Raw genomic sequence first — 12792 nt, 5'->3', positions numbered from 1 at the left:
ATCTATCAACTGATTGATCGATCAGTCGATCAATCAACCAATTAATTAATCAACCTTTAGGGAATAAGGAAAACAGCACTATGGCAAACCTTGAGGCCCCTAGTATAAACTTCAGAGCCAATCATGGATTGCAGGGGTGTGGCCCCACCTGCTATGAGAATCAGCTGGTGATGTGTGACATGACTTTTGGCCAATCAGGGCGGTGCGCTTTGTGACGAGACGTCCAGAATTGACTTAATTGAAGTTAATGTATTACCGGATAAACCAGGTACCGCTTGTAGACTTCTTTCTCTGTTGCACTGTCTCTCTCTGTCTCTCTCGCTCTCCCTCCCTCTACCCAATTCTTATTGTCCTTTCTGATTTCCCCCTTATAGGAGACAGAATGTCCAGGGGGGAGTATGTTGTAATATTTAGTATTTTGTTGTAATTGTTGTAACCCATTGTTTGCTGTTGCTCCACAAATAAAGAAATTACAGTAAATATTCCCCACACCAATCGATAGTTTCCAGTATCACTTTATTGGACAATTCAACTTGTGTCATGTTATATTACATCTTAATCAGTGGCCCATGTAATGTTATAACTTCAGACTGTCTAAATGTAGTACAGTGAAGGTGAAAACTAAAAGGATGAGACATACTGCAGTCAAGCTCAATGATTTTCTTTATTCATGTTGAAACAAGCTGCAGAAGGCATATAAGTTCTTTAAAGTCTTCTATGGAGTCTGATACACAGGTTAGTTCAAACATCTTAATAATCACTATTTCAGATAGTCATGATGAGGTTTGTATGTAACATTCACCAACGAAGCAATTACCTTACTATATTAAAATCTTTAGACACTGAAAACACATTGTTTGGCTTTAAGAGGATAAGAAGCCTGGATGTTTGTCCCTAAAGATCATTTAAATCAATGACTCAAGATCAAGAGATTTTCTTAGTTAATAATTGTTTACTTAAAAAGTTTGCAATTCAGGTTACTCCTGGGGGCTTTGATATTTTTTAGTTTGTACACAACATCACACCAAAGGTTTCTATCATTTTCTTTCTTCAGCACAGCAATAACTCTGAACTCTTCATACGGTGGAATCAACACCTCCTTTTCATGATTCCCCAGTTTGGGGAAGGACTTCAGGTAAGCGCCAAAACACGTTGTTATCTCAAAGCAAGACTTTTCTCCAAATCTTTTACTAATTCCCTTGTCGAGAGAGCTGGAGGCAAAGAAGCCGAATCTGATTACTTTGTTAACTTTTACTGACATGTTGCTTCTTCGATATGTGGTGTGACAGCCCAGTTGGTTTTCTTTCAGGAGGCGGAGAGCATCAGTCAGCAGGAAATGCAGGGAGTGGAACTGGAAGGAGGTGGTGCACTCTGTTCTATTGGTCCGGACTGCTTGGTTGAACACTGAGTATATCTCAGGTTCCTCTGCTGTGTAAGCACAGATAGCCTTGATATGATCATGTGTAAGTTCTTCAGGATTGTACTTGGACTTGTCCTTTTGGAATCGTTTCTTCACTTTCTCAATAGTTGCACATCCTTCTGCCTTCATCCAGGCTTGTTTGAAGATCCCTTCGGTGGGGTTTTCATTTGGAAGATATTCCTCCTGCACCTTCTTGTACATTTTTTCAGTGCAGTGTTTGAACTTGTCGTCAATAGAGTTAGGGACCATGTCTAAGGGTACAGGGAAATTGAGACCAGGCTGATGGAGATGAACCTTCATACAATATGGAGGGAAAAAAATATAATTTATTTAATTTAATTTAAATTTCTCTCTCTCTCTCTCTCTCGTTGTTGATTTATTTTCTTTCTTTCTCATGTGCAGTCTAAATAGTGTAGTGTCTTACCATCTTGGAGTCCACACCCAAAGTCCAATCCTGGATGAAATGCATCACAGCAAAGGTTAGGATCTTCTGTCTTGCCATGATGTCAACATATATTGGTCAGATACAGAAACAGCATTGAAATGTCCAGCTTTCAGGAAGCCTTGTTATACCAGTGGTCTTGTGGTATTTTCACAGTCCCTCCTCTCTTGCTGAGAACAGACACCTACAGGCACAAGTACCCCTCAAACCACAACCCCCTTACCACAGTACACACACACTTTTTCTCAGTATCAGCAGTGGTGTTGCTGGTGTTAGTCATGTTCACACATAGCTCCCCGGGTGCCGATAACATTGATTAAGGTAGCCCCCTGCACCTCTCTCATTCAGAAGGGTTGGTTTAAATGTGGAATACACATTTTGGTTGAATGCATTCAGTTGTGCAACTGACTAGGTATTACCTTTCCCTTCACATACTCACACATATACTGTACAGTATGGTACCAGGTTGGGACATAATCCTGCAGTACTTGCTGCACTCAAGAAATAGGGTTGCTTACCCCTGGCCTAGACTAAGCTTTGTCTGTCAATCATTCCTATTGCTGGTTGAATTAAATACTGCCCTCTTCTGGCTGCTGTGAGGAATGCTCCGTGTCAAGACACTAAAGTGGCATTCCCCAAACTCTGTCCACGGGTCCCAAAGGGTGCACATTTGGGGTTTTTCCCCTAGCTCTATACAGTTTATTCAACTAATCATCAAGGTTTGATCATTTGAAACAGCTGTGTCGTGTTCTTGCAAAAACCAAAAAGTGCACTCCTTGGGGTCCCAACAACCGAGTTTGGGAAACACAGCCCTGAAGGCCTCTGGGTACATTAGTGTTTGTTTGTTTTTCAGGGTTCTCTCACCAGAGTCCAGGGTATGATTTAGACAGTGTCCCAATATTCAAATACTGCTGGTTATGTTTGTTACCATTCCTTTGTTATGACTGAGATGTGAGAGGCCTGGTAAGTTGATAGAGTTCCATCATATTACAGTCATATGGTGTGGTGTTTACAAAGGAAAACAGACAAGGAAACGAGACAAGGAAAGGAAGGGAGCAGATTGAGACTATTTGGACGTGGCCTTACTGTTTGAGAACATAGCTGATGAATGTGTAGTTTATTCTGGAGTCCAGCCACTGTCTAGATACTGTAGCACCTAATCCAGCAGACATATCTGTAGAGGGATGTGTGTTCACACAGATCAATAGAGGTCACATTCTAACACACACACACACACACACACACACACACACACACACACACACACACACACACACACACACACACACACACACACACACACACACACACACACACACACACACACACACACACATACACAGGCAGGATTCACACCACAAGGCTTCTGAGAATTGTTGGTTCACAATTCTTTCCATCTGAGCTATGTGTGAACATGACTAATAACTGTAAAGCCACTGCTGATACTGAGAAAAAGTGTTTGTGTGTGTGTGTGTTTGTGTGAATGCGTAACAGTACAGAAAGTTCCTTAAAGCTCATCATCCTTCTCCTCTAATCAGAGACTGATTCAGGCCTGGAATACTGATTGCCAATATACCACTAATCAATCCTTTGACTGTTCGATCTGTCGATCAATCAACCGACCAAATAATAAATGAATAAACTTTCAGGGAATAAGGAAAATAGCACTAGGTCAAAACTTCGGAACCAATCAAGGACGGCAGGGGCGGGGCCCCACCTCTTGTGAGAATTAGCTGGTGATACCAGTGGGCCAATCGGAGTAGGGTTTTTTGTGAAGTTGAAATAAGTGTATTACCGGATATGCTAGGTACCGCTTGTAGGCTTCTTTCTCCGTTGCTCTTTCTCTACCCAGTTCTTATTGTCCTCTCTGATTTCCCTCTTATTGGAGACAAAATGTTCAGGAGGGTGGAGAGTTTGTTGTAGTATTTAGTCATTTGTTGCAATTGTTGTAACCCATTGAGTGATACTGCTACACAAAGCAAGACAGTACAGTAAATATTCCCCCAGCAGTTGGTAGTTTCCAGTATCACTTTATTGGACAATTCAACTTGTGTCATGTTATATTATATCTTAATCAGTGGCCCATGTAATGTTATAACTTCAGTTTGTCTAAATGTAGTACAGTGAAGGTGAAAACTAAAAGGATGAGACATACTGTAGTCAAGCTCAATGATTTTCTTTATTCATGTTGAAACAAGCTGCAGAAGGCATATACGTTCTTTAAAGTCTCCTATGGAGTCTGATACACAGGTTAGTTCAAACATCTTAATAATCACTATTTCAGGTAGTCAGAATGAGGTTTGTATGTAACATCAACCAATGAATTTACCTTATTACAATGAAATCTTTAGACACTGAAAACAAATTTTTTGCTTTAAGAGGATAAGAAGCCTGGATGTTTGTCCCTAAAGATCATTTAAATCAATGACTCAAGATCAAGAGATTTTCTTAATGAATAATTGTTTTCTTAAAAAGTTTGCAATTCAGGTTACTCCTGGGGGCTTTGATATTTTTTAGTTTGTACACAACATCACACCAAAGGTTTCTATCATTTTCTTTCTTCAGCACAGCAATAACTTTGAACACTTCATACGGTGGAATCAACACCTCCTTTTCATGATTCCCCAGTTTGGGGAAGGACTTCAGGTCAGCGCCAAAACATGTCTTTATCTCAAAGCAAGACTTGTCGCCAAATTTGTTTTTACTCATTTCCTTGTCGAGGGAACTGGAGGCAAAGAAGCCAAATCTAATTACTTTGTTAACTTTACTGACAAACTCCACTTTGGTTCTTCGATATGTGGTGTGACAGCCCAGTTGGTTAAGTTTCAGGAGGCGAATGGCGTCAGTCAGCAGGAAATGCAGGGAGTGGAAGTGGAAGGAGGTTGTGTACTCTGTTCTATTGGTCCGAACTGCTTGGTTGAACACTGAGTATATGTCAGGTTTCTCTGCTGTGTAAGCACAGATAGCCTTAATATGATCATGTGTAAGTTTGTCTTTAGAATTGTACTTGGACTTGTCCTTTTCGAATCGTTGCGTCACATTTTTTGCACATCTTTCTGCTTTCATCCAGGCTTGTTTGAAGATCCCTTCAGTGGAGTTTTCATTTGGGAGATACTCCTCCTGCACCTTCTTGTACATTTTTTCAGTGCAGCGTTTGTACTTGTCGTCAACAGAGTTAGGGACCATGTCTAAGGGTATGGGGGAATGGAGACCAGGCTGACGGAGATGAACCTTCAGAAAATATGGAGGGAATAAAACAGGCAAAAGTGAAAAAGCAAGGATTTTTTTATATATTTAATTTTATTTAAATAGTCTTTCTCTCTCTTTCTATCTCTCACTCTCACGTTCTCAAATTCATTAAATTAAATTCAATATACTTTAATGAAATGAATAACAAGGTAAATGTTGCCACAGAAAAGTGACACACACAATTATGAAAACAACAGTGACAATAATACAAGTAGTAGCTATAATACTATAAAAATACTATATATACAGTGCATTCGGAAAGTATTCAGACCCCTTCAGTTTTTCCATATTTTAACAAATCGAACAAATAAACAAATATGTATCTAATACAAAAATGTAATACACATTTCTCTCTCTCCTTTCTTTCTATCTCAAATTCTTTCTTTCTTAATTGCAGCCAAAATAGTATAGTATCTTACCATCTTGGAGTCCACACCCAAAGTCCAAGCCTGGATGAAATACATCACAGTAAAGGTGAGGATCTTGTGTCTTGCCATGATATCAAAATGTACTGGTCCAATGGCAACTTGTAATGGAGATGAATTGTCTTTTAAGATACAGAATCAGCATTGAAATGTTAAACTTTCAGAGAGCCTTGTTATACCAGTGCTCTTTTGGTCATTTCACAGTCCCTCCTCTCTGACTGAATACAGGCACATACATGCACAAGTCCCCCTCAAACCACAAACACCACAGTTCAGACACACACACACACACACACACACACACACACACACACACACACACACACACACACACACACACACACACACACACACACACACACACACACACACACACACACAACACACCGTTTCTCAGTATCAGCAGTGGTGTTGGTGGTGTAAGTCATGTTCACACATAGCTCCCCGGGTGCGGATGACATCGATTAAGGAGGCACCCTGTACCTCTCTCATTCAGAAGGGTTGGGTTAAATGTGGAAGACACATTTTGTTTGAATGCATTCAGTTGTGCGACTGACTAGGTCCCCAGTTGGGAAAAAATCCTGCAATACCTGCAGCACTCCAGGAGTCTGTCAATCATTCCTTTAGCTGGTTTAATGAAATACTGCCCTCTTCTGGCTGCTGTGCAGAATGCATCGGGTCAAGACACTAAAGCAGGGTTTCCCAATCTCGGTTTGGGGACCCTAAAGGGGGCACGTTTTGGTTTTTGGCCTAGGCCTAGCTCTACACAGCTGATTCAACTAATCATCAAGCTTTGATAATTTGAAACAGCTGTGTAGCATTGGGGCAAAAACCAAACCGTGCACCCCTTTGGGAGAAACACTGCACTAAAGGCCTCTGGGTACATTTGTCACGCCTGCACCCGCTCCCCCTCCCTGGTGCTCGAAGGTGCAAGGCTCCTCAGCATCACGCACACCTGCCTTCACCCCGTCACGTGCATGAGCGATTATTGGACTCAACTGGACTCAGTCACCTGTGATATTACCTCCCCTATATATGTCTTTTCACCACTTCAGAGTTAATGTTTGTTGGTCTTAAATACCCGGTTCTGACGCTGTCGCTGTCCTGTTTGATGTCTGATGTCTGTTACTTATTAAATGTTCAACTCCCCGTACCTGCTTATCGACTCCAGCATTGGTTCTTACACATTAGCGTGTGTTTGGTTTTCAGTGGTCTCTCCTGTCAGTGGCCAGGGTATGATTTAGACAGTATCCCAATATTCTAATAATGCTGGTTATGGTTGTTACCTTTCCTTTGTTATGACTGATATGTGAGAGACCTGGTAGGTTGATAGGGTTCCATTCCTATGTTATGACTGAGATGTGAGATTGTCATCATATCACGTTCAAATGGTGTTGTCTTTCAGATCTGTGGTGGTTACAAATGATAGGAGATAAGAAAGGAAGCAGATTGAGACTATTGGGATGTGGCCTTAGTGTTTGGTAAGATAGTTCACAGGCCACTGACTGTGTAGTTGATGGTGGAGTCCAGCCACTGACTGTGGAGTTGATGGTGGAGTCCAGCCACTGACTGTGTAGTTGATGGTGGAGTCCAGCCACTGACTGTGTAGTCTATGGTGGAGTCCAGCCACTCTCCATAAGACACAAAAAAGTCACATGAATATCAATGTTTGTTCAGGAGAATGTTGCCATTGATAAACACTAATGTCGTTCAGAATGTCAACACTCATTATTTACCAAGAAGGGGAGAGAAAAGGTGTAAGTATGTTCCACCATCACCCTGTTACTGCTTCAATACAGGGACATTTTATTAGTCCACCATCACCCTGTTACTGCTTCAATACAGGGACATTTTATTAGTCCACCATCACCCTGTTACTGCTTCAATACAGGGACATTTTATTAGTTTACCATCACCCTGTTACTGCTTCAATACAGGGACATTTTATTAGTCCACCATCACCCTGTTACTGCTTCAATACAGGGACATTTTATTAGTCCACCATCACCCTGTTACTGCTTCAATACAGGGACATTTTATTAGTCCACCGTCACCCTGTTACTGCTTCAATACAGGGACATTTTATTAGTCCACCGTCACCCTGTTACTGCTTCAATACAGGGACATCTTATTTTTCTCTGTATCGGACCTGTGGGTGACTGTGTCCAGCGGAAGGCTAGAGAAGGAGGAGACATTGGCACAAACACTCACAATCACAGATTTCTACAGATTTGAAAGTCGGTGTCAATGTTCTCTCAAAAACAGAATGTTGGATGTCTGCATTCCAGCAACGTTCAGAAAACATTCTGATGTGTTTGGATAAAATGGTGCCATTGTCGTACTTCGGACCTGTGTCACTAAAGTTACAATAACTCAGGTTGTGTTATAAACTGGGTTGTTCCAGCCCTGAATGCTGATTGGCTGACAGCTGTGGTATATCAGACTGTATACCACGGGTATGACAAAACCAGTTTATAATAGCAATCAGGCACCTCAGGGGTTTGTGATGTATGGCCAATATACCACCTCTAAGGGCTGTATGCAGGCACTCCGCGTTGAGTCGTATGTAAGAACTGCCCTTAGCCGGGGTATATTGGCAATATACAACACCCCCTTAGACCTTATTGATTAATTATACCACGTCATACAGTATTGCTAGTGGTCAAAAATCTAGCCAAGGTGAAACACATTGACAGTGCTTCCTGGGTTAAGAACTGAGGTCATGTTTCTCTTAGCTGATAACATGTGTCCCTAGCAATGTAAGGGTGGTGGGTTCGATTCCCGCTGGAGTCACATACCCTATATTAAAGATGTATGCACCCACTGTACTATAAATCACTTAGGATTAAAGGAGTTGCTAAATATTTGCTAAAAATAAATGCAACAGTTTACTGAGTTACAGTTCATATAAGGAAATCAGTCAATTTAAATAAATAAATTAGGCCCTAATCTATGGATTTCACATGACTGGGAATACAGATACAGTATACATCTGTTGGTCATAGATACAAAAGGTAGGGGTGTGGATCAGAATACCATTCAGTATCTGGTGTAACCACCATTTGCCTCATGCTGTGCGACACATGTCCTTCACATAGAGTTAATCAGGCTGTTGATTGTGGCCTGTAGGAATGTTGTCCCAATCCACTTCAATGGCTTGTGAAGGTGGTGGATATTGTCTGGAACTGGAACACGCTGTCGTACACGTTGATCCAGAGCATCCCAAACATGCTCAATGGGTGACATGTCTGGTGAGTATGCAAGCCATTGAAGAAATGGGACATTTTCAGCTTCCTGGCATTGTGTTCAGATCCTTGCGACATGGGGTCGTGCATTATCATGCTGAAACATGAGGTGATGGCGGTGGATGAATGGCACAACAATGGGTCTCACAATCTCGTCATGGTATCTCTGTAGATTCAAATTGCCATTGATAAAATGCAATTGTGTTCGTTGTCCTTAGTTTATACCTGTGTTAATGTCATTGTAGGTGTAACTATCTGGAGGTGGTTTAAATAAACAAGGGATAGTTTCACTCAACCTGTTTTCCTATCACTTTCCCCTCTCTCTTTCTCACTCTCTCTCTACTCTATTTACTTCAATCAGTGGGAATTATATTTTACTCATCTTTGACTCCTCCCTGTGTCTCTCTCTATCTCTCCCTCTACCACTGTCTCTCTCTCTCTCCCTCTAACACTCTCTTTCTCTCTCTCTCTCCCTACCTCTCTCTCGCTACCGCTCTCTCGCTACCTCTCTCTCTCTACCTCTCTCTCTTTACCTCTCTCTCTCTACCACTGTCTCTCTCTCTCTGTGTTTAGTCATTGTATTGTTCCTCAGTGTATTTTGTGTGATTGTTGAGTATTCACACATGAAGTGTCTGTCATCACCACCTCTGAGTAGACAGCAGATACCTCCATACCAAAACAATATGAAGTGTCTGTCATCACCACCTCTGAGTAGACAGCAGACACCTCCATACTAAAGCATACAGATTGTTTGTAGTATACAGAAGCTATGACTAACCTTCATTTATACGTTCATTATCTCCTCTGTCATCCCTCTCTCCCACTCCCACCCTCTTTACAACTTTGTCATTCACCTTTTCCTTTCCTTTCTTCTAAGACTCTCCTTTTCTACATATTTCCTCCATCTCTCTCTCTGTCTTTTAAAGGTTATTGTCCTTTCTGGACATCTGTAGCATCCTGTTACTGTACTTTATGTAGAACTGGAATGATTCGCTCTACTTCTGTGTTACCTTCCGCCTGAACATTGACAGGAAATGGGAGTGACCTGATTGCCATGGAAATGAAGGTGAAAGCAAATGAATGGATGAAGAAGTAACCTGACAGGGTAATTGTGTCAGAACAGAGGAAGGCCAGAAAAGGAGAATCCGTTGGTTCTCTCTCTCATCACTTCAGGGTGAATCCTAACTTCAGGTCCAATTTTCACTTAATCTCCATATGACATCAATGCGTCACTAAGTGAAAGTTTGACTTACAATGGGGGAAAAAAGTATTTGATCCCCTGCTGATTTTGTACGTTTTCCCACTTACAAAGAAATGATCAGTCTATAATTTTAATGGTAGGTTTATTTGAACAGTGAGAGACAGAATAACAACAACAAAAAATCCAGAAAAACGCATGTCAAAAATGTTATAAAATGATTTGCATTTTAATGAGGGAAATGAGTATTTGACCCCTCTGCAAAATATGACTTAGTACTTGGTGGCAAAACCCTTGTTGGCAATCACAGAGGTCAGACGTTTCTTGTAGTTGGCCACCAGGTTTGCACACATCTCAGGAGGGATTTTGTCTCACTCCTCTTTGCAGATCTTCTCCAAGTCACTAAGGTTTCGAGGCTGACATTTGGCAACTCGAACCTTCAGCTCCCTCCACAGATTTTCTATGGGATTAAGGTCTGGAGACTGGCTAGGCTACTCCAGGACCTTAATGTGCTTCTTCTTGAGCCACTCCTTTGTTGCCTTGGCCGTGTGTTTTGGGTCAATGTCATGCTGGAATACCCATCCACGACACATTTTCAATGCCCTGGCTGAGGGAAGGAGGTTCTCACCCAAGATTTGACAGTACATGGCCCCGTCTATCGTCCCTTTGATGCGGTGAAGTTGTCCTGTCCCCTTAGCAGAAAAACACCCCAAAACATGTTTCAGTCCTTGATGGCGTAGTGTGTTACCAATTGTTTTCTTGGTGACTATGGTCCCAGCTGCCTTGAGATCATTGACAAGATCCTCCCATGTAGTTCTGGGCTGATTCCTCACCGTTCTCATGATCATTGCAACTCCACGAGGTGAGATCTTGCATGGAGCCCCAGGCCGAGGGAGATTGACAGTTCTTTTGTGTTTCTTCCATTTGCGAATAATCACACCAAATATGTCACCTTCTCACCAAGCTGCTTGGCGATGGTCTTGTAGCCCATTCCAGCCTTGTGTAGGTCTACAATCTTGTCCCTGACATCCTTGGAGAGCTCTTTGGTCTTGGCCATGGTGGAGAGTTTGGAATCTGATTGATTGATTGCTTCTGTGGACAGGTGTCTTTTATACAGGTAACAAGCTGTGGTTAGGAGCACTCACTTTAAGAGTGTGCTCCTAATCTTAGTTCGTTACCTGTATAAAAGACACCTGGGAGCCAGAAATCTTTGATTGAGAGGTGGTCAAATACTTATTTCCCTCATTTTAACTTCTTGAGGATATGGGACAGTATTTTCACGGCTGGATAAAAAACGTACTGGTTTTAAACTGGTTACTACTCTTGCCCAGAAATGAGAATATGCATATTATTAGTAGATTTGGATGGAAAACACTCTGAAGTTTCTAAAACTGTTTGAATGGTGTCTGTGAGTATAACAGAACTCATATGGCATGCAAAAACCTGAGAAAATCTCAACAAGGAAGTGAATGATCTGAGAAATGTACTTTTTCTTTCTAGTCCCTTTCGAAACTACAGTGCCTGTGGGGTTCTAAGGCTTCCATTGGCTCTCTAAAGGGTTCAGAAAGCGGATTGAGGCGTCATCTGTCTCTGGGCAGAGTATGTTAGCACACTTTGTCAGTGGACTGCCTATTGACTAGGACAGTGGGATGCGCGTTCACGAGACCAAACAATTTTTTTTCTTTCACTCTTTGAACGAATACACGATTGTCCGGTTGGAATATTATCGCTATTTTATGAGAAAAATACCATAAAAATTGATTTTAAACAGCGTTTGACATGCTTCTAAGTACGGTAATGGAACATTTAGATTTTTTTTGTCTCGATATGCGCTCCCACGTTACCCTTTGGATAGTGACCTGAATGCACAAACAAAATGGAGGTAATTTGGACATAACTATGGATTATTTGGAACAAAAACAACATTTGTTGTGGAAGTAGCAGTCCTCGGAGTGCATTCTGACGAAGATCAGCAAAGGTAATACAATTTTTCTTATAGTAATTCTGAGTTTAGTGAGCTCGAAGTTGGCGGTGTCTGAATTGCTAGCGGTGATGGCTAAGCTAGGTACTCAGAATATTGCAAAATGTGCTTTCGCCGAAAAGCTATTTTAAAATCTGACATAGCGATTGCATAAAGGAGTTCTGTATCTATAATTCCTAAAATAATTGTTATGTATTTTGTCAACGTTTATGGTGAGTAATTTAGTAAATTCACCGGACGTTTTCGGTGGGAATGCTAGTTCTGAACATAACATGCTAATGTAAAAAGCTGTTTTTTATATATAAATATGAACTTCATTGAACAAAACATGCATGTATTGTATAACATAATGTCCTAGGAGTGTCATCTGATGAAGATCATCAAAGGTTAGTGCTGCATTTAGCTGTGTTTTGGGTTTTTGTGACACATATGCTTGCTTTGAAATGTGATTATTTTTGGCTGTGTACTCTCCTAACATAATCTAATGTTTTGCTTCCGCTGTAAAGCCGTTTTGAAATCGGACAATGTGGTTAGATTAACGAGTCTTATCTTTCAAATGGTGTAAAATAGTCTATGTTTGAAAAATTGAAATAATAGCATTTTTGAGGTTTTTGTATTTCGCGCCACGGGGTTCCACTGGCTGTTGAAAATGGTGGGACCTTGACGTCCCAATGACCCAGACAGGTTAAAATGCAAATCAATTTATACAATTTTTGACATGCGTTTTTCTGGATATTTTTGTTGTTATTCTGTCTCTCACTGTTCAAATAAACCTACCATTAAAATTATAGACTGATCATTTCTTTGTCAGTGGGCAAATGTACAAAATCAG

At 41.1% G+C, this 12792-nt stretch overlaps 2 protein-coding genes across 2 annotated transcripts; both read right to left on the bottom strand.

The window, feature by feature from the left end:
- Window positions 1-694: 694 nt before the first annotated feature.
- LOC106602217 (erythroblast NAD(P)(+)--arginine ADP-ribosyltransferase-like) lies at window positions 695-1922 on the bottom strand. The gene is made up of 2 exons (XM_014194727.2): window positions 1845-1922; window positions 695-1714 (listed from the first exon to the last, which is right to left on the bottom strand). Exons 1-2 carry the CDS (start codon window positions 1920-1922, stop codon window positions 953-955), a joined length of 840 nt encoding a protein of 279 aa, XP_014050202.1. The 3' UTR covers window positions 695-952.
- Window positions 1923-4023: 2101 nt separating this feature from the next.
- nrt1 (NADP+--arginine ADP-ribosyltransferase 1) lies at window positions 4024-5682 on the bottom strand. Its single transcript, NM_001141135.1, is given in 2 exon segments — window positions 4024-5093; window positions 5531-5682. Coding segments are annotated over 2 exon segments (861 nt in total). The 5' UTR covers window positions 5609-5682; the 3' UTR covers window positions 4024-4310.
- Between the last annotated feature and the right edge of the window lie 7110 nt (window positions 5683-12792).

The sequence above is a fragment of the Salmo salar genome, chromosome ssa04 (assembly GCF_905237065.1).
Source record: "Salmo salar chromosome ssa04, Ssal_v3.1, whole genome shotgun sequence".
Taxonomy (NCBI): domain Eukaryota; kingdom Metazoa; phylum Chordata; class Actinopteri; order Salmoniformes; family Salmonidae; genus Salmo; species Salmo salar.
The sequence above is the reverse complement of the archived record's forward strand: the minus strand, read 5'-3'. Positions and strand labels throughout refer to the sequence as shown.

Excerpts from the sequence above, each read along its gene's own strand:
- LOC106602217 (XM_014194727.2), bottom strand. The coding sequence starts at position 1,922 with ATGGCAAGACAGAAGATCCTAACCTTTGCTGTGATGCATTTCATCCAG. Across the intron at positions 1,715-1,844 it reads TGGGTGTGGACTCCAAGATG|GTTCATCTCCATCAGCCTGG; the intron begins GTAAGACACTAC and ends TATTGTATGAAG.